Source organism: Acomys minous (assembly GCF_964271855.1).
Source record: "Acomys minous genome assembly, chromosome: 2".
Taxonomy (NCBI): domain Eukaryota; kingdom Metazoa; phylum Chordata; class Mammalia; order Rodentia; family Muridae; genus Acomys; species Acomys minous.
The window spans coordinates 66,291,085-66,317,691 of NC_140484.1; the positions used below are offsets into that span (position 1 = coordinate 66,291,085).

Below are 26,607 nucleotides of genomic sequence, written 5' to 3' on the forward strand. Positions count from 1 at the left end.
GCCTTAGATGGAATTAAAATCTGATAAAGTAAAATGAGGAACCACTAACATTACATATGCAAGGGGTTTAGTACACATCCTGTCTCCGGAAAAGGGGCTTCTGGTGAGATCCCTAGAAAACTGCAGGCTTCCGGGTGGGAAGGGATGACGGCCTTAGACAGTCATTAATTATGCTGGAGTTATGCTGTGGGCGAGAGCCCCCCTCACCTCTCAGGTTCCCAGGATTCTCCCTGTACTCTATCCTGCCTCACTTCGAGGAAAGGACTGACAAACTGGGAGGTGGGGCGGGGGGATGACACATGGCCCCGGACACGGGATGGGACACAACCAACAGCCAGGACTTTTGTACACTGTTGGCTTGAAATACAAATGACACAAACACTTTGGAGAACTCCCAGGCAGCGCTTATCAAAGCCAAACACACTCCTGCCTCGAAATTCAGCCACTCCGCTCTGATACCATGTCCCTCCCTAGAAACACATTCACGTGCTTACCAAACACGTGTTCTAGAATATTCACAGCAGCATCGGCTGTACTAACCCAAATGGGAAATAGAGGAATGCACAAATTGTGTCATCATCTGTGGACAAGTCTCCCTAGACCTTCTTCTAAAAATACCTCTTTAACCCTCTTTTCCCAACTCAACTGCCTCCTCCATTAGCCACTGTGTGTGTCCAAACTGCCCACCATGGCTCCTCCCTCGCCCCCAGCTTCACACCCCCTGTAAAACCACTCTTCCCCCTGAAGATGAGGAAAGCCACATATTATAATTTTATTTGTTTTTGAATGGCTCAAAAGCTTTAAAAATAGGCTGGGCAGGGTGGCGTACACCTGTAACCCCAGCACTTGAGAAGCAGAGGCAGGCAGATCTCTGTGAGTTCGAGGCCAGCTTGGTCTACAAATCAAGTCCAGGACAGCCAAGGCTACATACACAGAGAAATCCTGTCTCGAAAAACCAAAAACCAAAACCAAAAACAACAACAACAAAAACCCAAAAACCAAACAAAAAGACAACCTTTAAAAATGTTGCTATACAAAGTCCGGCAATGAAAGGGCTTTCTTGTACCCTTCCCCACGCCACACCCAACTCTTCTCTTCTACCCCCCGCCCCCAAATTCCCACCCCCACCCCCGCCCCCGCGCTGGGATTACAGGTGTGTGCCACCACCCCTGGCTGAACCTTCTCTTCCTGAACCCCCATCGCTTCATTTAGACTCCAAAACAGTAGCACGTGTCTTCCCTGGGTTTCTGCAAACAGGAAGCTGGGGCATATGTGCATTTCTGCCTTTTCTGCCCCAAAAAGGAGACACATAATGGCCGCCCTCACTAACAATATACCTAAAGAAAAAAATGCTTCCTTACACTGTATGGTGTCCACTGTGGACAGAGGGACAGTAACTTCTCTGTTTATGGAGAATGGCTGTTTTGGGGTCTTTTATGATTTCAAAAGACAAAGACACCTTATATTTCAAATTACTTCTTTTTTCTTTTGGTTTTTTAATTTAATTTAATTTTATTATTTATTTATTTATTTATTTATTTTTTTGAGGGCTTCTCTGTAGCTTTGGCTATCCTAGAACTTGCTCTGTAGACCAGGCTGGTCTTGAACTCACAGAGATCCTCCTGTCTCTGTTTCCTCAGAACTGGGATTAAAAGTGTGTGCCACTATTGCCTAGCTCAGTTATTTCTTTTCTTTCTTTCCTTTTTTTTTTTTTTTTTTTTTTTTTTTGGTTTTTTTGAGACAGGGTTTCTCTGTGTAGCCTTGGCTATTCTGGACTCACTTTGTAGTCCAGGCTGGTCTTAAACTCACAGCGATCCGCCTGCCTCCACCTCCTGAGTGCTGGGATTAAAGGCGTGCACCACCACGCCCGGCTAGTTATTTCTTGTAAACAAGTCAGGACAATTACCCAGAAGTGTACCCATTACTGCCGGGCAGTACCAATTGTGTCTTATGTAATGTGGCAGTGTTTGTTTCTACAAAGTCTCAGCAATCGAACTTTTCCCCAAGCTTTGGATTCTTGCCAGTTTTATCAAACATTATTGGTATAGGGGCTGAAGAGATGGCTCAGCGGTTGAGAGCACTGACTGGCTGCTCTTCCAGAGGACCTAGGTTCAATTCCCAGCACCCACCTGGCAGCTCACGAGTATCTGTAAGTCCAGAGAGTTCTAATTCCAACACCCTCATATATACATACATGGAGGCAAAACACCAATGCACATGATATTTAAAAGAAAGAAATCATTTTAAAAATTATTGGTGCCAGGCGTGGTGGCGCACGCCGTTAATCCCAGCACTCGGGAGGCAGAGGTAGGCGGATCGCTGTGAGTTCGAGGCCAGCCTGGTCTACAAAGTGAGTCCAGGACAGCCCAGGCTAACACAGAGAGACCCTGTCTCGAAAAACAAAACAAAAAACAAAAACAAACAAATAAAAATTATTGGTATAGTTTTAATTTGCTTTTTGTTGTTGTTTTGTTTTGTTTTTTTCAGACAGAGTTTCTCTGTGTAACTGAATTCTGGCTGTCCTGGCCTCAAATTCAGAGTGTTGAGATTAAAGGCCTGCGTCACCATGACTGGATCATAATCTTATTTTATTTATTTATTTATTTTGGTTTTTCAAGACAAGGTTTCTCTGTTATAGCCTTGACTGTCCTAGACTTGCCTTGTAGACCAGGCTGGCCTCAAACTCACAGAGATCCACCTGCCTCTGTCTTTCCGAGTGGTAAGATTACTGGTGTGTGCCACCATGCCAGTTTATAATCTTATTTTAATTGAGAGATAAATAAACATAATTTTAAAAATTCTAGGCGAGACAGCCTATGTTTGTAATGCCAGCACTAGGAAGGTGAACTGGAAGAGTCCCTGTGTCACTGGTCACAAACTGGTGGGATCGAGGCCAATGAGAGATCCTGTCTATATGCAACTGGACAGTGGTCCTGGGGATGACACCCAGGGCTGGCCTCTATATGCACATACACATACACACATACATGTTCACAAGCACAGACACGTGCATATAAAGAGAGAGCAAGTGAGAGTCGGAGACAAACAAAACACTCTTTAGCTCTCCTGTCCTGGAACTCTAATCCAGAATGGTTTTTGTTGTTATTGTTTTTGCTTTCTTTAATCTTTTGAGGGGCTGGAGAGAGATGGCTCAGTTGTTGAGGGCCCTTATTGCTTTTTCAGAGAACTGAGGTTCAATTCCCAGCATCCACATGGTAGCCCTCAACCATCTTTAACTCCAGGTTCAGGGGATCCAACAGGCCTGGACATGGTGTGCACACATGCAGACAGGCAGAAGATTTATACACACAGAATGAAAATAAATAAATCTTTTAAAAATATTTGGAAGGTAAAAAGAATTTGAAATCAGGGGCTGGAGAGATGGTTCAACAATTAAAAACACCTGGTTCCAGTACCCACATGGCACATGGGGCACCACGTCTGGTTTAATTTGCATTTCTAATGTAGCCAGGTGGAACATCTTTCATATGCTTAGAAGGTCACTGGTGTTTCTTTCCTGGTGAATGATTATGTCATTTGTCCTTATTACCATTCAGTTGCTGACTTTTTTGAATTATATATTCTGAGGCACAGATGTAAAGGCTCTCTTGCCAAGATGCCAAAGAAAAACTCATTTTCACTGTACTTATTTGTACATGTGTACATGCTCATGTACGTGTGTGTGGATATGCATGTATGACAAAAGTAATCTCAACTGTCAACTTGATGAGATCAAGAGTCATCCAGGAGACCTGCACTTGGGCATGTCTGTGGTTGGCTTCTCATTTGTTTAACTAAAGTGAGAAGATTCACCTAGTGTGGGTGGTACCGCTCCCTGCCTTGTAGGCAGGCCTTGGAGCCGTCCTCACTTACTGATCTATGGTGACTCAGTTTATCCATTTGAGCACAAAATATGGTCTACCTTCCCTCCAGATGAGCTCCCCATAAGGCCGTGGCTGACTACACGAGGCAACTTCACTTCAAAACATCATCCAGAGCCCCAAATACATTCTAAGAGGAGCCTCCATGTGATGCCTGACACACATGGCACACTGCGACACAGCCAGTCCTAAGTTCTGGAGATAGCCGAGAAGATGCAGAGGCCAGAAAGACAGGCAAGCCTGGACCCCCACCCACACAGAGGGTCTAGGTGTTTCCTAGGACTAGGTGCCTTTCACAAGCCCCTGTTACTTTGATATGAAACGATTTGTGTTTTGTGTCCTGTGTCCTTGTTACCTCATCAGTGAGTGTTGTTGTCCCAGGCACAAACACACACTGGGAGGTTGAGTGCGGGACAGTGAGTTCTTTCAACTGCTCATCAACATTACATGGTGCTGCTGTTTGGGTACCAAAACCAAACAGCCCAGGATGAGTCCCAACTGTGGTCCCTGGTAGGGTCCTGCAAGGGCAAGGCTTCAGGAACCAGGCCCCTCTTCTCCTCAGATCAAAACCAACCCAAGCCAGGCGGTGGCAGCACACACCTTTAATTCTAGCACCCCCGGAGGCAGAGGCAGGTGGATCTTTGTGAGATCAAGGCCAACTTGATCTACAGAGTGAATTCCAGGACAGCCAAGACTACACAGAGAAACACTGTCTTTTCTTTGTTTGGTTGGTTTGGTTTTGGTTTTCTGAGACAGGGTTTCTCTGTTACACAGAGCCCTGGCTGTCCTGGACACTCTTTGTAGACCAGGCTGGCCTAGAGCTCACAGAGATACAGAGATCTGCCTGGGTCCCAAGGATTGAACTCAGGTTTTCACAATCGGCCATGAGTACCTTTACCCATGGAACTACCTCACTGGCCTAACATATTGCAATATTAATGAGAGAGTTAACACTTTTTGATTTTGTATTTTACTTGCAGGTTAAGCAAGTTCAACAGCTCACCTACTTCCAAAGCACAACTCCAAATCGTGTTGGCCTGGCGCCAACCCAAACTTCCCTACCTTGGTTCCTAGCCAACCTGAGGGGCGGGGCCAGCGCGCGAGGAGGCGGGGCAGCGCGAACGCCCCGCCCCCGGCAGCAGAAAAAACTAGACCCCCCCCCCCTGCGTAGCGCTCACTAACCTCGCCACCGCCTCCACAGAGCCCGCAATGGCGGCTCCACCGCCTTCCCCGCTGTCATACAACACGCCGGAGATGTCAAGCAGCACCCCCCGCACGCCTGCCAGCCGCTCGGCCCACGTAGCCATCGCGTCCTGTTGTACACCCGAACCCGGCGTTGCTGCCGCCTGTATCCAGCAGCCACGCCTACCACGCGAGGCTGCCTGGGAAATGTAGTCCGCGGTCAGCGGGCCGGGTGCAAACCAGGAACCACGTGAACCCGCATGGTGCTTGGCTGTGTTTCTTCTCCCTGGCAGGAATCTTAAGGGCATGGCAGGAAAAGCCGAAAACAAGTCCCTCAGAAAAAGTTCACCAATTCCTGTATATTGTCCCCACAGCCTCCACTAGTGCATGCACACACATACACTAATTAAATAAATGAATTATTAAGTGTTGGAGATCAGCCTAGCCCCAATAGTGTGAGGCTCTGTCTCAAAAGTGGACTGGAGGAGAGAGGGAGAGATCTTGAAAACAGTTGGATAGTTGACACAGTGCCACTCCTTGGAAACACACTAAAGGAATGAGTGCAAACAGAATGACTTAAGTGAGCCGGGAGGTGGTGGCACACGCCTTTAATCCCAGCACTTGGGAGGCAGAGGCAGGTGGATCTCTGTGAGTTCGAGTCTAGCCTGGTCTACAGAGTTAGTCCAGGACAGCCAAGGCTACACAGAGAAACTTTGTCTCGAAAAACCAAAACCAAACCAAAACAAAACAGAATGACTTAAGTGTAAATGATAATTCCAAGATAAACTGGAAGAAAATTAATGTAGAGGATACAGATTGAATATCTAGGATGCGGAAAGAATGTGTCATTAAAAGAGGGACCAACAATGCGATGGTGGCCCACGACTTTAATCCCGGTACTCAGGAGGCAAAAGCAGGTGGATCTCCCTGAGTTTGAGAACAGCCTGGTCTACAGAGTGAGTTCCAGGACAGCCTGGGCTACACAGAGACTATCTTGACAAACCAAAAAGAAGAGGAGGAAAGAAAGACCAGGTAACAGCCAGACACACCTTTAATCCCAGCACTCAGAGGCAGAGGCAGGCAGATCTCTGTAAGTTAGAGGCAAGCCTGGTCTACAAAGCCAGTCCAGGACAGCCAGGGCTTGTTACACAGAGAAACCTTGCTTGAAAAATAAAAACAAAAGTTGTATGCAGACAGCAGCCTTGCAAAAATAAAGACCATTGTAATAAGGTGAGAAGAAAATAAGACTGATAGTAAATTTAATATGCCTTCAGAGCCAGATCCTCTGGATCAAGAGTTATAGACCATAGTGAGTGGCAACATGGGTACTGGGAATTAAACCCCGGTCCTCTGAAAGATCAGCCAGTAGCCTTAACCACTGGGCAATCCCTCCAGCCAGCAGAACGTTAGAACTTTAACCCATTTCAAAGAAATGTGCATTATGCTTTTGATGAGCTTACTGGAGATGTTATTTGCAAGAGAAATGCCCTTTGTAGGTTTCCTATGCAGAGACTAGTAACTTACTATACAGAGAGGCCAGAGAAGCCACACCAGCTAGAGAAGGCTTGCTTGCACCAGGCAAGAGAAAGCTTACAGACTCGGGGGTTAGGGAATGGAAGCTGAAAAGTCAGGCTGGAGTCCTGCATAACCGGGAATTATACATCTTTGAGAAGTGGCTACGAGTTCCGCTTCTTTGATGGTCCTACTCTCTCGCCTGTTCGTAAGATGGTGGGAACCTAATAGAATAGCCTCTGCCTCGGTGGATCGCTGTGAGTTCAAGGCCAGCCTGGTCTACAAAGTGAGTCCAGGATGGACAAGATAGCATAGAGAAACCCTGTCTTTAAAAAAAAACAAACCAAACCAAACAAACAAAAAGAATAGCCTCTGCCTCAGATGAAGCAGAAGAAGCAAACCCTTTCAGCACTGCCTTCCTGTGCCTACCACTTCACTTTCAACATCTAGCTGGACAGCGCCCAGTCTAATCTGCGCTGGACTCTGGGTCTTTGCAGACTGCCGAGTAGGAGCTGGGTCTGACTGACGACTACTCTGCCAGAAGCCTCTGCCCCATGCAGGAGGCTCTTGTGGTGCAAAGTGGCCTAAGATGTCATCTTTGCTTCCAGAAATCAAGATGGTCAGAGGATTAAGACAGCGCCCTTAGGACAACGGGACTGATGAGACAATGAGTGACAAGAGGGTGGACACCTGGCCGTGGGTAGCAACAGATGGGCACTCTGATGTGGACCTTGAATATCTGACCCTAGAACCATGCCCTGGAAGGCAAAGGGTACCAACCTCTGCCAGTACTGACCGCATCCGTGTAACTTGTCCTTTCAGCCAGCTCCGTGTGGGACCCAGACAAGTCGCTGTCACTCTCTAGGTAGACATAAAAATGCTGAAAGGGGGCTGGAGAGATGGCTCAGCAGTTAAGAGCACTGGCTGCTCTTCCCAAAGTCCTGAGTTCAATTCCCAGCACCCACATAGTGGCTCACAAACATCTGTAATAAGATCTGATGTCCTCTTCTGGCCTGCAGGCATACACGCAGGCAGAACACTGTATACATAATAAATAAATAAATAAATAAATAAATAAATAAATCCTTTTTTAAAAAAAAAAACGCTGAAAGGCCTGGGAACCCTTGAGATGTCAACATCTTTTTTTTTTTTTTTTTTTTTGGTTTTTTGAGACAGGGTTTCTCTGTGTAGCCTTGGCCATCCTGGACTCACTTTGTAGACCAGGCTGGCCTCGAACTCACAGCGATCTGCCTACCTCTGCCTCCCGAGTGCTGGGATTAAAGGCGTGCACCACCACGCCTGGCTGAGATGTCAACATCTTGATACCCAGAACTGGCAAACACATTAGCTTGTATGCCAAAAGGGGGCTTTTGCAGATGGGATACACGTGTTGTGGTGAGACTAGGCTGGTTGATCTAGCGGATGCTACATAACCACAAATGTTATCATTAAAGAAAATAAGAAGCAGGGGAGTTAGAAACAGAGGAAATATGCCAACAGCAGTGTGTGTGTGTGTGTGTGTGTGTGTGTGTGTGTGTGTGTGTGTGTGTGTGTGTGTTTGTGTGTGTGTGTGTTTGTGTGTGTGTGTGTTTGTGTGTGTGTGTGTGTGTGTGTGTGTGTGTGTGTGTGTGTATGCGCACTACAGTGCCAACCTTGAATAAGAAATGGGCATGGATGAAGAGAAGTAGAAGGCCCCTGGACACTCAAAAAGACAAAATGGATGTCCCCAAATCCTCTGCAAGGAAAGCAGCTCTGCTGAGACCTTGGTTTGGGGATTTCTGATATCTAAATGTGTACAATCTAGTAAATCTGTCGTCTGAAGCCGCTGAATGTGCACTGTAACAACAGAGGTAGGGAATGGATCCAGAGGTCCAAGTCGGCCGTAGCAGCCCAGACCTGATTGGTCCACAGCAGCAAGTCTCCAAGAATTGTCCACCTGATCCAAAAAACAAAAAACAAAAAACAAAAAACAAACAATAACTTTGGCTATAATGGGCAAAGGGTATTGTCTAACTCAGAGTCACATCTGGCTGCACACAATAACCAGACAGGGTTAGTTTTTCTCCTGTACAAAAGCAAGGCAGCTTCGGCCAGGATGACCACTTCCTGCAGCAGCAGGCAGCAAGCTTCTCCCCATCTTTCTCCACCATCTCCTGCATGTCCAGCAGGAGACTTGACCCTCAAATCAAAGTGCAAATGCCTGCTGCACTCCTAAGGCAGTTTCTGCATTTCAGACAGAGAGGGTGGGGAAAGTAGAAACAAAGGCTTCCCAGGCTCCTAACTCCAAAAGACTCTTGTTTGTACCTTTTGGGCCAGAGCTCCAGTGGTCCAGGGATGCTGAAGTGTGTAGGGATGCGCCCTCCATCAGCAGATGCTTTGCGTTTAGTTCTTCTCCAATAGCAAATATACAGCCATGGCTGAATTTCAGCTCACACATGAATCCATCAATCCTTGGTTACTATATTGGTTGTGTGTATAATTCTATCAGATTTACTCGTACTAGCTAGGATTCTGGTGGCCAGTGACAGAAAGCAAATCCCAGAAGCTTAAATTTGAAGGAAATTCAAGGCTGGGGGTGGAGGTGCACTCCTTTAATCCCAGCACTCGGGAGTCAGAGCAAGTGGATCTTTGTGAGTTCGAGGCCAGCCTGGTCTACAAAGAGAGTCCAGGACAGCCAAGGCTACATAGAAAGACCCTGTCTCGAAAAACCCTTGCCCTCTGCTGCCCTGTTCAACAGTGACATTAACAGCCTCTGATGTGCATTTCTAACATGAAGATTTTGTCACACCTTCCCTCCCACAGCAGACTGAAGAGCTCTGAAACTGTGAGCCAAAACAAATTTGTCCTCAAAGTTGTTCCAGGCCGGTATTATGTTTGTGGGGGTGCAGAAGTAACCGCCACAGGAAAGAGCAGAGCAAATGTGACAATCCTGTTTAGGAACAAACAGCAGGCACCCACTAACCGAAGGACTCTTAATTCTTATTATCAAATCCTACCTATCCTGAAAATGAGACAGCCAAACAGAAGGATGCCCGTATGAACAAAGGCATCTTCTGTCTTCTGAGGTGGGCTACAGTGGGCGTTGGGGGGATTGGGACAGCCACTGATCTAGAACAGTCCTCAAACTTTAGTATACCTTACACAGCCTGGAGCCCTTATGAAAACTCAGGCTGTCGAGGAAAGCTTCTACTTGTGACTTGAGTATCACACAGCACGGCAGCCAGAGACAAAGCAGAAATGTCTCCTGAGAAAGAGACAGAACAGGCAGAGGCTGTGAGCTTCTTCTGACTTAGCTCGGTCACTTCAGCCTTCTGGACTTGCTTACGCAACACAATGGGCAACTCAGGTCAAGCATGTTGAGCACTGGGCATAGTCAGGGTGATCTTTGGAGAATAGATACCACATCTTTCTGCCAGAAAGACCACACTGGGTTAAATTCTTGCCGCTGAAAGAGCACAGTTGCCTCCTGTGGATGACTTGCCTGAGAGAATAAGTTTGTGCCACAGAGTTGTGGCATTTGAGCAGCGTTGGATCCCTTATAAACCCACGTCCATACCAAAACATTGCTCTGGAGTTAATGACTGTTATGAGCTGCCTGGTGGGTTCTGGGAGCTGAGCCTATGGCCTCTTCAAGAGCAGCAAGTATTCTTTTTTTTTTTTTAATATTTTATTTATTTATTTTATGTCTGAGTGTTCTATCTATATATACACCTGCATGAGGTCAGAAGAGGGCATTAGATTCTAGTATTGATGGTTGTAAGCTACCATGTGGTTGCTGGGAATCGAACTCAGGACCTCTGGAAGAGCAGACAGTGCTCTTATCCACTGAGCCATCTCTCCAGCCCAGCAAGTATTCTTAATGGCTGAGCCATTTCTCCAGTCCTACTTCTTTCTTCTTAAAAAAATTATTTTTTTAATTTTATGTGTATGAATGTATCCCTGTGTGTATGTATTTGTACCGCATGTGTGCAGTGTCCAAGGAAGCCAGATAAAGGCATTGTATACACCGGAACTGAAGGCACAGGTGGCTGTGAGCCACTGTGTCGGTCCTGAGAATCAAACTGAAGTCCTCTGTAAGAGCAGCGAGTGCTCTTAACCATTAAAGCCATCTCTCCACCTCCACCCACAACATATCCGAGCACCACCTCTTTTCTTTCTTTCTTTCTTTTTTAAGATTTATTTATTTGCAGCCAGGAGTGGTGGCACACGCCTTTAATTCCAGCACTCGGAAGGCAGAGGCAGGTGGATTGCTGTGAGTTCAAGGCCAGCCTGGTCTGCAAAGCAAGTCCAGGACAGCCAAGGCTACACAGAGAGACCCTATCTTGAAAAACCAAAACAAATAAAAATAAAAATAAAAAATCAAACAACAACAACAACATCAACAACAACAAAACCCACAAGATTTATTTATTTAATATCTTTACAGTGTTCTGCTTGCAGACAGGAAGAGAGAACCAGATCTCATTCTGGATGGTTATGATGATGGTTTTGGAGACCCTGTCTCAAAAACAAACAACATTTAGAAGGAGAGTTTGAAACAATACTGTAATTTACAAAATGAAGTTAGGCATTGGGTACACAGGTATAATCCCAGCATTTGGGAGACTGAGGTTACTGGGATGTCCAGCACACTTGCTAGAGCTGACAGAACCCAATTTAGTTATTAGGCAGGCCAGGAATAGGCGGTCATATAGCCCAAATGTCCCCCTCCCTACTATCTGTCCCATTGATGGGGAGCCTTTCAGAAGGTAGCATGCATGGACAGGAAACCAACACATGGCTCATTTGACATCAGGGACAGGGATTTTAGTTTGCATCTCTTGAACCAAAATAGCCATGGAAATACCATAGAAATAGTTTTAATTTCTCTTCTCATTGCCTAACAAGAAACAATTCATGGAAAAATCAGTCTGCTTTGGCTCACAGTTTGAGGATGCAGTCTGTCATGGAAGAAAAAGAGGAGGTGTGGAGGCAGCAGGAGCCTGGGGCAGCTATAACCACAATCTACAATTAGGGAGCAGAGAGATGAGAGCTAGTTTCAGTCTGGGTTCACAACCCAGGGGGTGTACCCACCCACTCTGAGAACCTGTTTCCCAACGTTTTGAATTGGTTGCCAGCCTAAAACTTTGCCTATATAACAAAGAAGTCAGGTTTCAGGGTGGGGTTGTTTGTACATTCACAGGGTTAGATGTTCACAGGGGTCAGAGGGTTGGTTGTTACATATTGTTAGAAAGATACAATGAGCTGGGTGTGGTGGACCACGCCTTTATTCCCAGCACTTGAGGGGCAGAGGCAGGCAGATCACTGTGAGTTCGAGGCTAGCCTAGTCTACAAAGCAAGTTCAGGACAGCCAAGATAACACAGAGAAACCCTGTTTCAAAAACCAAAAACCAAAAACCAAACAAAAAGATAGGATGAAAGAGAAAGAACAAGGGTAAGGATTGCATCAGAATCTAAGAAACAAGAACTTCCTTTTTCTTTTAAATTGGGTTTCTTTTTGTAGCTCTGGCTGCCCTGGAAACTCACTCTGTAGAGGCTGGCCTCGAACTCACAGAGATCTTCCTGTCCTGCAACCACTGCCCAGCCAGGAGCTTATTCTTTTTTTTTTTTTTTTTTTTTTTTTTTTTTTGGTTTTTTGAGACAGGGTCTCTCTGTGTTAGCCTGGGCTATCCTGTCCCGGACTCACTTTGTAGACCAGGCTAGCCTCGAACTCACAGCGATCCGCCCACCTCTGCCTCCTGAGTGCTGGGATTAAAGGCATGCGCCACCACGCCCGGCCAGGAGCTTATTCTTAATTACAATTAGAAACCTTATTTTGCAAGGACTTGGGACAACACAGGACAAAGAAGGAACTTTTCTTTCTCTCCCTGAGACAGGGTCTCTCTGTGTAGCCTTGGCTGTCCTGGACTCACTATGTAGACCAGGCAGGCTGGCCTCGAACTCAGAGATCCACCTGCCTCTGCCTCCCAAGGGCTGGGCTTAAAGGCTTGTGCCACTAGGCAAGCCCTTTTAGTTGTTCTAATTGCAAACAAACCCTTTAGCCCTTCAAGGTATATTGTTCCTGTTTTGGTCTCACAGACGCCCTGCTTGTTCAGTTGGCTTAGCAGCTCTATTAGGCTACAGCAAGGACAGCTGTGAAATCTAGCAGACTCGGGGATGGGCTGGGGGGGGGAAGGGGGGTAGGGCCTGTGGGGGTGTGGCGGGGTGGGGGGGGATGCGGGTGCGGGTTCAGGGGATAGAGGGCTTTGACCTCTGTGCCTTACAAGAAACTGCCTAACTGGATTGTATTTTGCCCAGAGACAGGTGGTTTATGGGCTTGCAAAATTTTACCCCGATTCTTGATCTCCATAACACAAACATACCTCCCTCTGTTTTGTTTTTCAAGATAAAGTTTTTCTCTGTATCCTTGGCTGTCCTAGACTCACTTTGTAGACCAGGTTGGGCTCAAACTCACAAAGATCCATCTGCTTCTGCCCCCCCAAAGTGCTGGGATTACAGCCATGTGCCACCGCACCCAGTTTATTTGTTCAATTTAAAAAAAAAATATTTTTTGAGGCACAGTTCATGTAGCCATGTATGCCTTGAACTCCATAAGTAGCCAAGGATGACCCTGGACTCCTGATTCTCCTGCCCCCACCCCCTTCCCAAGTGCTGGTGTGACAGGTGTGCACCATCAAGTTAACAAGGTTCTAAGAAGCAATGACTTCATGCATGCAAAGCACGCATCCTAGTAGCTGAGCCAAGAGCTCCAATGATTCCAGCCTAGAAAGGCTACATTCTGAACATATCTCTCACAACTCAAGTCTCCTAGGTGGTTTAAGGGTTTTTGTGGGGTTTGCTGTTTTTCAGTTTTATTTACTTACGTGTGTTTTATTCAGACAGGGTTTTCTTATGCAACTTTGGCTGGCTCAGACTAAATAGAACTTAAAGGCCTCAATTTTGCAACAATCCTCCTGCCTCTGTCTTCCAAGTGCTAGTGTTGCACATCACTCTGAGGTGTTTTGTTTTTAAAGAGGTACTTGCCTTTCTTTGGCAATCAGAGTTCCAAGCTCCAGTAAGGATGTAAACAATAGTCTTTAATTGTAAATTCTAGTAATGAGGGCCTGGGGTCAGGTAAACAAACCCTTATTCTGCTACCAGTAGCTTCCTTTTAAAATCCAGTGTCAGCCAGGAGCATTCATCAGGCAGAGGCAGGCAGATCTCTCTGAATTCAAGGCTAGCCTCGAGAGTCAGTCTAGGACAGCCAAGGCTACACAGAGAAACCCTGTCTCGAAAATAAAAATAAGCCGGGCGTGGTGGCGCACGCCTATAATCCCGGCACTCGGGAGGCAGAGGCAGGTGGATCACTGTGAGTTCGAGGCCAGCCTGGTCTACAAAGCGAGTCCAGGACAGCCAAGGCTACACAGAGAAACCCTGTCTCGAAAAACCAAAAAAAAAAAAAAAAAAAAAAAAAAAAAAAATAAAAATAAAAATAAAATAAATAAAAATAATAAAATAAAATCCAGTGTCGTTTTTCTTCCCACCTCATAGAGAGGTTTGAGTGGAAGAAACACTTCTTGGGGAAAGCCAGCTGAGTACCCAAGTAGATGTACCCATGGCTGTCTCTATAGTCAGCACCTCCCTTCGGCCTGTGCTTGATGAAGCTGTCCCTTTGGCATGTATGTCCTAACTTGTGGGCTGGCTCAAACAGCAAACTCCACTTGTATTTATTTCAAGAACATACGATTTTATCTCAGGGACCTTAATGCAGCTCACAATATCGCCCACCCTCCCTCTGCATAAACTGCACATTCTCTCTATTGTTAATCCTGCTCCCAGGATGGGTGGCCGCCTCTCCAGGCTGTGCTGGAATTACAGGCCACTTTGTTTGTGCAATCGCTTGAGAAGCCTGGCACCATTGATTTGCATCAGTGCCTCCGGAATAGCCTTTTGCCATCTCCTTAAAGATACTATCTAAGCTGTGAAATTCATTAAATAGCCCCAGAAATGGATCAGGTTATTTAACACAACATCCCTAATGGCGCAATATCTCAGCTGTCCACACCGATAGCCAACATTGTCTTGGATAGCGTTATCAGCCCTGGACACCCGCTATGAATATTGATCCTGGGCTTGTTACAGCCATCACTTGCCATCAGGACAGGTCAGAGTTGGAACCCACCTAGCATCAAAGCAATTTAAAGACAGCACTCAAGCAGAATTTTAATGCTCGGGCTAGGGGGAAGGGGAAAAAAGAAAAAGAAAAAGAAAAAGAAAAAGAAAAAGAAAAAAAACCCAAAATCAACTTCATGCACAGAGGGAAGATGACTTGCCAGATGTAAACATATGTATTGTATAGAAACACACCGGATAACGAATGTGTCAGAACGTTACTGAGTCAAGCTTATCTCCCAGGGGTGCCTGAAGGGAGGTTTCACTGCCATACAGGCAATACAAGTGTTCAGAAGGAAATTCTGCCTCCTCACTCCCCTCAGCAGAAGGACAAGCTCTGGTCTTTGTCTGTAAGCTGAGCTGAGTGAGACAGTGTTGTAGAAGACACATCAGTGCTGCTTCCATCTCATTTAGTATCCAGAGCCAAGCACTAAACAGAATTCCTGGAGTTTCATCTGCAGTGAACACACACAGGAGAAATGGTGAGAAAAATGAAGAGAGGAATCTAAAAACCATCACAGGAAGGCGTGCTTAGCCAGTGGCGCACACCTGTAATCCCAGCCCTTGGGAGGCAGAGGCCGGCAGATCGCTGTGAGTTCACGGGCAGCCTGGTCTAAAAAAAAAAAAAAACGAGTCCAGGAGAGGCAAGGCTAACCCAGAGAAACCCTGTCTCGAAAAACCAAAAAAGAAAAAAGAAAAGAATGTGTGCCTAAGGGTCTTCAGGTTACAGAATATGGCCTCTCCTTGTTCTTGGAATTTCTCTCCAATTTGTTACTTCCTTTTTTTTTTATTCCTTTTCTGTATCTAGCACCATAGACTTCAAATGAAAGATGAATCATATGAAAGAAAAAACTTTATGTAAATTTAAACAACAACAACAAAAGGCAGTGCAATGAAATAATCCAAGTTCTGTGTGATCATGGCTTTCCTGGGGTTGGGGCTTTTCCTGTTCCTCCGGTTTGGGATGTGAGTGCTCTCTGGAATGCCACTCTCCATTCCTATGTTCCTCCCAAAGAAAAGGATAAGAGAGGGAACCACAGAAAAACACAAATATTTTTTTATCAATTCTTGAGTCACCTTAGGCAGATCTGTTCCACCTATCTTGAAAAACTACACTCGTGTGTGTGTGTGTGTGTGTGTGTGTGTGTGTGTGTGTGTGTGTGTATAAATGGAAAAGGTAGAAGGAATTGGGGTCAATAGGGAAGGGAAGAAAAAGAAAACTTAGGAAGACTTAAAAAAAATGTGAGAACTAAGTGAGAAAGGGTTATCCAAACAGAAAACAAAGTCTGTGCATTCCAGAAGAAGCTGTGGTTTACAGGCATTGTCCCTGAGCCAGGCCTCTCGGCTTCTGGGTTGTCTTTTTCCTGAGTTTCACATGGCACATACTCCCTTTGGTGTTCTAGTGGGCCTGGACTGGGCACTTCCTTTCCTTCGCTTTAAATGCGCAATCCGTTTTTAGCTTTAGGACTGGAGCTGGCTTGAATTTCGGCAAGGCTTTAAAGTCGGCGGGGAATATGGTGGCCACCCCTGGGAGGGGCTGAAAGGTTTGAATGAGAAAAGCTACAAGGAGATGCCCCCAACCCCCACCTCTTTAATAACAGATAGGATTAGCAGCTCCCAGCACTTTCGTGAGAAAGAGTCCCCTCCTCTTCCTACTTCTTACCTGCTCAGACAATATTAATTGCCAAGACATTGTCTGGGAGCCGCAAGGGGCAAAAGAAGAAAGGAGCGGCGGGCCCGGAGGTGGCTCTAAGTAAGGGATGCTTCAGAATTTGCCGCTGAAACAAACGCCTAAAGGTCGTAGCGATGACAAAAGAAGCAATGTTCCCAAGGGTGTGGCTAGTGCAGGCTTTCCCTCATGGCTGATGGCGGGCTGTCCTCCCTGGAGATTTGAGGGCAGATGGGACCATTTTTAATCGTCTCTCTTCTCTGATCTTAAATTCAAACCAGCGGGCATCTTTTAACCTTTCCCTTCTTGGGATTGGGAGAGGATGGGGGGCGGGGTCAGAAACCCAGAGAATCAGTTTCTGGTGTTAATGGTGGACTCTGTGACTGTGAAGAAGTCTTGGTGGCCAACGAAAACGGCACTGTGTCACCGAAAGGAGGGCCGCCACCTTCAGCCAAGCCACCTGGCCCTGAGCACGCAGCCCTCCCCGGCTGGACACAATCATCTTCCGTGTAACTCCTCTTTGACTTCTAGCCCTGCTAGCCTTCTGCTTGGAAAGAAGTCTCTTCTTCATGTAGATTTATTTATTTATTTATTTATTTATTTATTTTGCCTACGTATCCCAAGACAGTAGAGTGTGCTGAAAAAGCCCTGGCCCAGTCCAGACTCTTGTCACCCACAGTGACCCTGGGCAAATCATCTTTGAACCTTGTTTCCCAGTCTTTGAAACCCAGACCGAGGTCTCAGGCCACGCCCACCTCACGGGGGATGCTTAGAAAATCAAAAGCCAGTGAGAAAGCCCCAGGGCTTTGTAAACTGTAAACACACAGCTTTTAAAATTCTAAGTAAATGGGCCTGAAGCAGTTACTGTGGTAGTTCACAGATGGGGTATGAGATGCACCCACCATCATTGCGAAGCGATCAGGCTTGGCCTCAATGGCATCTCCCGGTGAAAGGCAGATGGCAAGTGCCCCAAGTGAAATAAGTAAACTTCAGCCAGGTAGATGTGTGTGTAGAGGGGATGCCATAGATGGAAGCCTCCCTTGCGTCTTTCACGCGGCTCTGCAGCATGGGAGGACGCTCACGCAGCATGCAGCGGTGACCCTTAGAACCGGGAGCGCGCATTGTCGCGTGAGGGTCCCTCTGGTCCAGACCAGCTGTCCCCGCGCCGCGCAGGATAGTCCCGAGGCGACTGCGAGCGCTCCCTGCACGTGGCAGGGGTCTGGCCAGCACAAGTGCCAATCCTCGAGCAGTCCCCCGCTGCTCTCCTCCCGCCCCGCCTCCTTGCCCCCCTCTCCAGCTTTACTTGGCGGGGAAAATCCAGGTCGCGGCTGGAGGGCTGTGGTTTGGCCACAGCGGAAGATAAGGCCGCGTACGCCTATCCCGTACCCGGCGCGACTGACCTCCTGCCCGCGGGAGGCGGACATGCTGGCATGGCAGGACGGCGGCGGGGCCAAGGCGGCCCCTTCTCACCACAAGATCTCCTTCTCCGTCCTGGACATCTTGGATCCGCAGAAATTTACGGGAGCTGCGCTCCCGCCGGTGCATCTCGCTGCCCTGGAAGCCAAGAAAAGTTTAGCGGAGGTGGAAGCAGGGGAGGACGGCAGTCCCGGGGATCCGATCCGGTCGCAGGAGACACCTGGTAAGAATGCGAGGTGATTTCACCCAAGATTGTGTGTGTGTGTGTGTGTGTGTGTGTGTGTGTGTGTGTGTCCTGGGAACTAGAGAAAGCGCGCCCGCACAGGTGCGAAGTGAAGCATCCCTCCTTGGAAGGGGATAGAAGCAGGGACGAGGCTGAGATTCCAGGGCAGGTATGTGCCTCATTCCTGAAGACCTGCTCAATGGACGAGCGCCACAGCTCTGACTGGCTCGCATATAAAGTAGTTCAAGCTCACTGAGCTAACGGAAATGTATTACGCTCTCCACGTGCTAGAACCTGGGCGAGGAGCTGGGATAAAGGTTATGAAAACGCCTTCCAAGTATATGGTGTCATTAACACCACTCCCATTTTATGTATGAGCTAATCGAGGCCTGGGCTTTGCCCGGATTAGGTGCTTATTTTCAACCACTCGGAAACACTTGCAGATCCCGTGCCTTCACCTTTCCTGGACCCAGCAAGGGACTCGGGGTGGGCAGACAGGAAGCTTTGGGGGGGGGTGTCTTTCTCTAGACCTTTTCACCTGAAGTTGGTGGGCGTCAAGGAAGGGATCGGGAAAGTTTGTGTCTGAAAGGACTTAAGGCAGCAGGATTCACGCCGAGTGGGACGTGGGCATTATTACTTGCAGGGGGACGGGGGGGGGGGAGGGGACGGACGCTAAAAGTCTAGGGACTCAGGTCCTGGGGAAAGCTGTATGGAGCAGAGTCCCCTGCTCCTTTTTTCTAAGTTTGGTAGAGATTGTCTGGGGCTCCGGAAGCCTCTGGTGGCCTGGCTTGGGTCCCGGCCGCGGGCCTGGATGAATTGTTTGCATGGTCTCTCTGTGGGGCCGCGCCCCCCTCCCCCTAACTCCTTGATCGATATTCTATTACTGGCGCCTGCATATCTCCTGCCCACAGCTTGCAGTACTGACTTCAAACCCCCTTTCCCTGTCTGATCCTAATATTGTTCGATTAAAACTTACCTTTAATAGATGACATCTATCGATCAGGCCCCGGACAAATCTGAAACTCTATTAACACGGCCGGAGAGAGAAGATGGGAAAAGGGGAATTTCTCTTTTTGGGGGGAGGGGAGCTTAATAACTTCTTGTTTAATTGCTAGGATTCGCACACCAAAATAGGCTTCTAGGGACTGGGAAGTTCTATAGTAAATGCACTTGACATTTCCATATGGCACCGACTCCGCTCTTTCCTCCATAAAGTCACTATACTTTCTTGATGTCGGGTGCCATCCAACATACTTCTTGGGTGCCTAGTTAGTGGCAGGTTTCTAAAGGGCAAGAGCACATGGTACTCCTGAATCTGCTCTTTAGGGTGTGTGGATTGGAGACCGGAGAGGGCAAAGTGGGAAGAGGGAAGAAACTGGGAGTTGGATCAAGGACAAAGCCGAGCGCTCTGGAGGAGGACAAGAAGGTTTAGGGACGCGGCTGGTAGAGTTGTTTCGGGCTTCTGGTCATCTCCCACTTCTCTCTTAGATGCTGCGGGCCGAGGCACTGGCCCCGCGTCCCCCCTGGAGGGCTCCGAGGCGGAAGAGGAGGAGGAGGCGGCAGAGGATGCCGAGCGAGTGCAGAGGCAGGAGCGGCCGGAACGCTGGCAGGGAATCCACGCGGGCTCTCGAGAGGCTGGGGCGGTGACGGCGGGAGCAGAGGAGAGCAACGCGGACGGCCTCGCAGCGTCCCCGGGCTCTCCCGGCTCCCCCCGGCCCCGGCGCCGGCGAGCGGAGCCCAGTTGCACCAAGCCACGGCGAGCGCGCACCGCCTTCACTTACGAGCAGCTCGTGGCTCTGGAGAACAAGTTCCGAGCCACGCGCTACCTATCGGTGTGCGAACGTCTGAACCTTGCGCTGTCGCTTAGCCTCACGGAGACGCAGGTCAAAATCTGGTTCCAGAACCGCAGGACCAAGTGGAAGAAGCAGAACCCAGGGGCCGACGGCGCGGTGCAGGCGGGAGGCGGTGCGCCCCAGACTGGGACACCAGGTTCGGTGGCGGGAACCTGCAGCAGTGGCACTGGGAGCAGTCCTGGCCCACCGGTTCCTGGAACTCTGCCCTTCCAGACTTTCCCCACCTATCCCGCGACCAACGTTCTCTTCCCCGCCTCCTCCTTCCCGCTGACGACCGCCGCCACTGGAAGTCCCTTCAGTCCTTTCCTTGGGCCCTCCTACTTGACCCCTTTCTATGCCCCACACTTATGAATCCCGGGACTGCAGCTCAGTTGGGATTTAACCGTGACCAGTATGGTGGAGTGGGTCACTGCTTTACAGAGAGGCACTGACCGCCCCCTCCTGGTGTGCTGGTGTCTGTGTACCTCTTCCTTCCAGCTGCCGGTGACGCCACCAGAGGGCGAGGAGAAGCCATCTGCTGGACTCCAACCACACAGGCCACTGAAGGGTGGAGAAAGTGTTCCAGACCAGGCTGACTTCAAATCTTCCAGCTTCTGGACCTCGCTCTTCTCTTCATTTACTCCAGGGGCTCTAGTTTTAAAGTATCCGGGTATCCACTCCCAGGCTAATAAGGGTTCCCAGGACGGAGACCAGAGGGAGCCAAGATGCCCTGGGCACCAGCTACTAGCACCGAGGACTGAGTCTTTAAAGGTTGCAGTACATACACAGAGGAGTGATTTTCCTTCCTGGAGGTGGACTTGGCTCAACACAGTGCTTCTCCCAAATGCTAAACAAAGCCTGGGCAAGTTGGACCCAAAACAGATGCAGCTATCAAGCGGACTGTTTTTAAGATGCATAACTCAGCCTTTCTGACTCCTCCTTTGAGATTCAGACTTGAACCAGGTACTGACTGGTACTAACGGACTACCCAGCTTGTTCTTCAGAATGTGACTTACCTTACTCTCTGTGTGTGGACTCTACGTGTGCCCGGAAGTTGTTCAGCGTTGTGCCTAGACTGACCCGGAAAAGACACAACTTTGTTGCCTCGTAGGTTTTAAGAACAGTTTGGACAGACCACAGCAGTGGCGGAACTGCACACACACACAAAAGGATAGTAAAGGGTGGCGGTGACCCAAAGGCTCTCCTGAAGTCCGTGTGTGAGCTGTTGTGATGCGCAGAGCTTGGTGTTCATCTATCCATCCTACTATACCTTCGTGGACTTCCAAACTGACAAGTTGGAGCAAAGCACGCTCCAGCTGCAAGCATTTGCCGTCAGACATTTGACTATATTTTTGAAAGCACAAACATAACATTTAGATTACCTGATATTCTGACTTGAAAACAATTCTTATTCTAAATAGATTTTCCTCTCCCCCCCCCCCCCCCCCGCCCCACAATGGTGAACAAGCAAAAATTGTAACGGTCTGGAAAAGAAATATTTGCCAAGTGTGAAGAGCTGTTGTGGAGCCCAAACCTTGTTGGGAATGCATTCAAAGGTACACACGTTCTAGCTACGGGACTCCGCAAGGCCCCTTGCCAGTTTTTTGTTTTGTTTTGTTTTTTTGTTTTTGTTTTTGTTTTTCGAGACAAGGTTTCTCTGTGGAGCCTTGGCCATCCTGGACTCAATTTGTAGACCTGGCTGGCCTCGAACTCACAGCGATCCACCTGCCTCTGCCTCCCGAGAGCTGGGATTAAAGGCGTGCACCACCACGCCCTGCTTCCCCTTGCCAGTTTTGTTTGAAGTACTCACTAGCTTTCTGTGTTACTTGGTCTTGCAGTCACACCTCAGAGACCCAGATGACCCCACCTACCCCACTTTGTGTTACATCCTTAACTTTCTTAATGGCTTGAAGGCAGCCAATGCCAAAATGGGTACTATATTCCTTACTATTAATCCTTGGCAGCCTGTTACATTAAAAAAAAAAGTAAACTTAATGACCAATAGCTTTAAATTAAACACACACACTGGAATTATGAACATTATAATCATGAAACATAGCTTTATTATTATGAGGAATGATAGGAAATGTTCCCTTTCAACTGAAAGGCAGATTTCATGTTCTGGTTCGCTAATAAGGTTCGTATGCATTCCTTCACAGTATAACTGGTAATTAAGACTCTTTTCCTTTTATTCTGAAAAATAACTCCTCCAAACACTACACTGTAACTGCTCAAAGGACAGTTGGTGCCAGATGAGATTAGAAATGAACACCGTTTTATTCACTGTACATGCTGATAAAACACTCCTTCAGTGACTATGTGCTCTCAACAGCAACATTCTATGTCTGTGGACAGATAACTTCAAATGTGCAAGGATCAGATCTGAACAAAGAGGTCAGGCTTCTGTACTATGTGGGAAACATTTCACTCCAGCCCTCTCAGGTGCCAGAGTCACAGGCTTCAGAGGAGGTTCCACAGGTGGTCAAAGAGTGATGCCGGAAGTGTGTGACTTTGGACTTTTGCTTTAAAAGGCCCGGTAATGTTCCAACTCACCCCTCAGAATCGTTTCTATTGATGTGTTGGCCAAATAAATTCTTTTTGAAATCATGTTTGATGAATTAGTCCTTGTTCATTATTAACAACGCTTTTAAGCAGTTTTATAATCATCAGAGGGTGTGTGTGTGTGTGTGTGTGTGTGTGTGTGTGTGTGTGTGCATGTGTGTGTGTGTACCCACTCCATTTCTCCCACCAGCTAACACTCAACAGATAATAATAATGATCCTTCCCTACTGATCCCTAACTCTAGATGTACATAAACTAAGTACATTTGTAGGAAAAATTTAAAGACTCATCCAGGGATGTTCTAGGAAAAATAATACATCTTTGAAAATTTTTTAAATTTCTGATCTACTGACTCTATCAACATCTACTCATCAGGTCTCTAGGATGTAAATTCCTAATATTTTACTCCCAACCCAAGAGCCTGGCAGACACCTTTTAAAAAGTCTTAACCATTTACTGGCTATAGCTTCCTATGGGTAAAAGTAACTGTTTTTTGAGACAGGGTTTCTCTGTGTTATCTTGCCTGTCCTGGACCAGGCTGGCCTCAAACTCACAGTGATCCACCTGCCTCTGCCTCCTGAGAGCTGGGAGTATAGGCGTGGGCCACCACCGCCCGGCAAAAGTGACAGTTTTTGATTCACTTTTGAAGCCATGTAACCAGGGAACCATTTTTATTTTGTTTTGTTGTTGTTGTTGTTTTGGTTTTTTAAGACAGGGTTTCTCTGTGTAGTCTTATGTCCTGGACTCACTTTGTAGACCTGGTTAGTCTCAAACTCACAGAGATCTGCCCAGCTCAGGGAGACTTTTTTTTTTTTTTAAAAGGGAATAAGTAGGGAACACTTCTCATGTTAAGAGAGTCCTGGTCCATTAGACAGGTACAGAGAAATCTCTCTCTCTCTCTCTCTCTCTCTCTCTCTCTCTCTCTCTCTCTCTCTCTCTCTCTCCTTTTGTAAGAAAGAGATGAGACAGAGTCTCACTATGTAGCTTTGCCTGTCTAGGAGCTCACTGTGTAAACCAGGCTGGCCTAGGAGTCACTGTGGTTCTCAGCTGTGTGTGGGAGCTTTTTAGGAACTGCGTCAGCCAGGCTTGGTGGCGTACAGCTGTAATTCTAGCACTTGGGAGGGTGAAGTAACAGGAGCAGCCATGGGTTTAACTTTAGGCTGGGCTGTTTCAGGCCATCTTAGGCTACAGAGTTAGACTTATCTGCAAAACAAAACTAACAACAACAACAAAGAAAGAAAGAAAAGAAAAAAGAAATGGAAAACCATCTCTAAACTGCCTAGCATTTACTCCTGTGGGGAGAATAACGTAAGCACTGTAGTAAGTGCTGGATATACTTAAGAGGAAATTGACATTACACGGTCTGTTACACAGATTCAGTGAGAAGCACAGGTCCTCAGAGTGAGGGAAAGCTTGAAGATGCCAAAGGTAGGCAGCCTAGAGGACACACGTGGGCCAGAACCCTTGCTGGTTCTCTCACGCTGTGGTTCAGCAGGGTCTCATCTAAGGTGGGAAATCATAGTTTAAATCATGGCTTCTGAATGCAGCCAGGCTGGATTTAAGGCCACTAGGTCTTCGAAAACATGACTTTGGCCAATTGTGGCCTGTGCCTGCCTCAGTTTCCTCAATATAAGGTCTTTCACAGAAGGTGATAGAAGGGAGCCTTGAAAAATTATATGGGGCCAGGTGTAGTTGCACACACCTTTAACCCCAGCACTCTGGAGGCAGCGGTAGGCAGATCACTGAGTTCGAGGCCAGCCTGGTCTACAAAATGTGGACAGCCAAGGCTACCCAGAGAAACCCTGTCTTGGAATAAAAAGAAAAGAAAAATTATATGGGAATCACTTAACTTAGTACTTGGTAGAATGTCATTCTAGCTGAAAAGGACTTAAACAATGTTGGCCCTAAGGGAGGAGATGTGGTTCAGTGGTTAGAGAGGTTGCCCAGTATATGTGAGGCCCAGGGTTCAGTACCCAGCGCTGATATGCCTAATCCTGCCATTTGTTTATGAAACATTTGCTTATTTACTCTGTTGTGTAATAACCATCCAGGAAAGTGAATATAGCAGATGTGTATAAATTGAAGTACTTGAAAACAGTTATTTTTATTTTATGTGTATAAGTGTTTATCCGAATGTATGTCTATGAACCACATGTGTGCAGTGTCCACAGAGGCCAGAAAAGGGCATCAGAACCTCCAGAGTTGGAGTTTCAGACAGTTGTGAGCTGCCAAACAGTGCTGGGAATCAAACCCTGGTCCTCTGGAAGAACAGCAAGTACTGTTAACCATCGAGCCATCTATCCAGCCCACCACCTCCCCTTCCTCTTCATCAGCTGAGTCTCGTATAGCCTATGCTGGCCTGGAACAAGATGTGTATAAAATAATGACTTTGAACGTCTTCTCATTATAAAGCGAGACTCAGCCGGGCAGTGGTGGTGCACGCCTTTAATCCCAGCACTCAGGAGGCAGAGGCAGGTGGATCGCTGTGAGTTTGAGGCCAGCCTGGTCTACAAAGTGAGTCCAGGACAGCCAAAGCTACACAGAGAAACCCTGTCTTGAAAAACTAAAATAAATAAATAAATAAATAAAGCGAGACTCACACAGTTAGTATTCTATTTGAGTGTGTCCGGCCTGGCTTCTTTATGTTCAACATTTTTAGTGTCTTCCATGTTGCTTTGGGTAGCTATAGATTTTCACTTTTGTAAGTGTTGGTGATTTATTTTAGATGAATGTTTCAAGTTATCCATTTTCTTTCTTTCTTTCTTTTTTGTTTTTTGAGAAAACCTTAGATGTCCTAGACTCATTTTGTAGACCAGGCTGTTCTTGAGCTCACAGCAATCTGCCTGCCTCTGCCTCTCAAGTGCTGGGGTTAAAGGCTCGCACCACCACACCTAGCTACGTACCATTCTACTATTATTAAGAAAATTGCCAACAGGTCTGGAGAGATGGCTCAGTGGTTAAGAGCACTGCCTGCTCTTCCAAAGGACCCGGGTTCAATTCCCAGCACCTACATGGCAGCTCACAACTGTCTGTAACTCTAAGATCTGACACTGTCATACTAAGGCACATTAAAATTAAAATATTAAAAAAGAAGAAAATTGCCAACTTTCCAATTTGAGGCTGACATGTAGACCAAGTCCTTTGATAACACGTAACTTCAGAGTCTAGATTTAGTGAAAACCATCAGTCTTCCTGTGTGGGTGAAGTCAGTGACTGCGCACTCCCACGCTCATCTCCCACATGCATGCTACACAAGCACTCTACTGCTGAGCTACAGCCCTGTGCCCCTCCCGACACTGCGGATTGCTTTTTTTTTTCCATTCTACTGATTATTGATTCTGTCAGGTAAAGACAGGTGCCTTGTTTGGTTTTAATTTTCATTTCCTGGAGAAAAATGATCAAAAATGCCTTTGGCCCATTTGTATATCTGTTCTGGTGAAGTGCCTGGTCAAGTCTTTAACTGGTGACTCCCTCCCCCACTTATTAGTAAAATAAACTGAATCTTTGACAGGAGGTGACTTGTCCAAGGTAGCATGGCTAGTAGAGAAAGATCAGAAGTGAGCCTGATGACTCTAGGATTGTCTAAACTATGCATGGGCTGCCAATGATATACAGAATTTGATTAAGGGGCTGGGGATACAGCCAGGAGAGAGCCTGCCTGACATGCATGGAGCCCTAGGCTTAGTACTTGGTATAGGAAAACAAATTGTGGTTGAAATATTTATATACACACATATACATGTGTATATATACATATATATACATATACATACACATACATACATACAGACAGACATATGTTGCTTTTTTCAAGACAAGGTTTCTTTGTGTAGTCTTAGCTATCCTGGACTTATTTTGTAGATCAGGCTGGCCTCGAACTCACAGAGATCCTCCTGCCTCTGCCTCTCTGAGTGCTGGGATTACAGGTATGTGCCACCACCACACCTGGCAGTTGAAATATTTTGAAATAACTCAAGAGCTGTGTAGTATTCTGAAGTTACGGTAAAATGTCAGCTTGGAATGAAAGGGTGTCCCCTTGCTCCTCCCCTGTCCTTATATTAATGCCTAGACCATCTTTGTGAGGAGCTGACAGACTCAATCATGCTCTGTTCCATTTCACTTTCCCGCCAGCAATGCACATGAGGTATGATTTCTTCTCATGCTGGCAACACTTGTTAT

The 26,607-nt window shown here is 47.0% G+C and overlaps 2 protein-coding genes and 1 long non-coding RNA gene across 8 annotated transcripts in view; 1 reads left to right on the plus strand and 2 right to left on the minus strand.

The window, feature by feature from the left end:
- LHPP (phospholysine phosphohistidine inorganic pyrophosphate phosphatase) overlaps window positions 1-5,253 on the minus strand; it is a 95,448-nt gene extending 90,195 nt beyond the window's left edge. For all 4 annotated transcript variants that reach the window (XR_014777548.1, XM_084773863.1, XM_084773861.1 and 1 more), the window contains exon 1: window positions 5,064-5,253. Coding sequence is in view for 3 of the 4 variants with exons in the window: in XM_084773863.1 (XP_084629989.1) it covers window positions 5,064-5,188 (125 nt within the window). In the remaining variant the exon portion in view is untranslated. The remainder of the gene's footprint in view (window positions 1-5,063) is intronic.
- Window positions 5,254-10,957: 5,704 nt separating this feature from the next.
- Window positions 10,958-19,529, minus strand: LOC311591996. Of its 2 annotated transcripts, XR_014777267.1 has the most exons (4): window positions 19,011-19,529; window positions 17,796-17,949; window positions 16,390-16,608; window positions 10,958-11,072 (listed from the first exon to the last, which is right to left on the minus strand). It is a non-coding gene; the product is annotated as an uncharacterized lncRNA (long non-coding RNA). The 2 variants fall into 2 exon arrangements; XR_014777266.1 differs by lacking the exon at window positions 16,390-16,608.
- On the plus strand, window positions 16,979-22,475 carry NKX1-2 (NK1 homeobox 2). Of its 2 annotated transcripts, XM_084771895.1 has the most exons (3): window positions 16,979-18,034; window positions 19,523-20,023; window positions 20,365-22,475. In XM_084771895.1, the coding sequence occupies exons 1-3, from the start codon at window positions 17,329-17,331 to the stop codon at window positions 20,460-20,462; spliced, it is 1,305 nt and encodes a 434-aa protein (XP_084628021.1). In that variant the 5' UTR covers window positions 16,979-17,328; the 3' UTR covers window positions 20,463-22,475. The 2 variants fall into 2 exon arrangements, with proteins under 2 accessions (XP_084628021.1, XP_084628020.1); XM_084771894.1 differs by having other exon boundaries at window positions 19,523-20,456.
- Window positions 22,476-26,607: the final 4,132 nt, after the last annotated feature.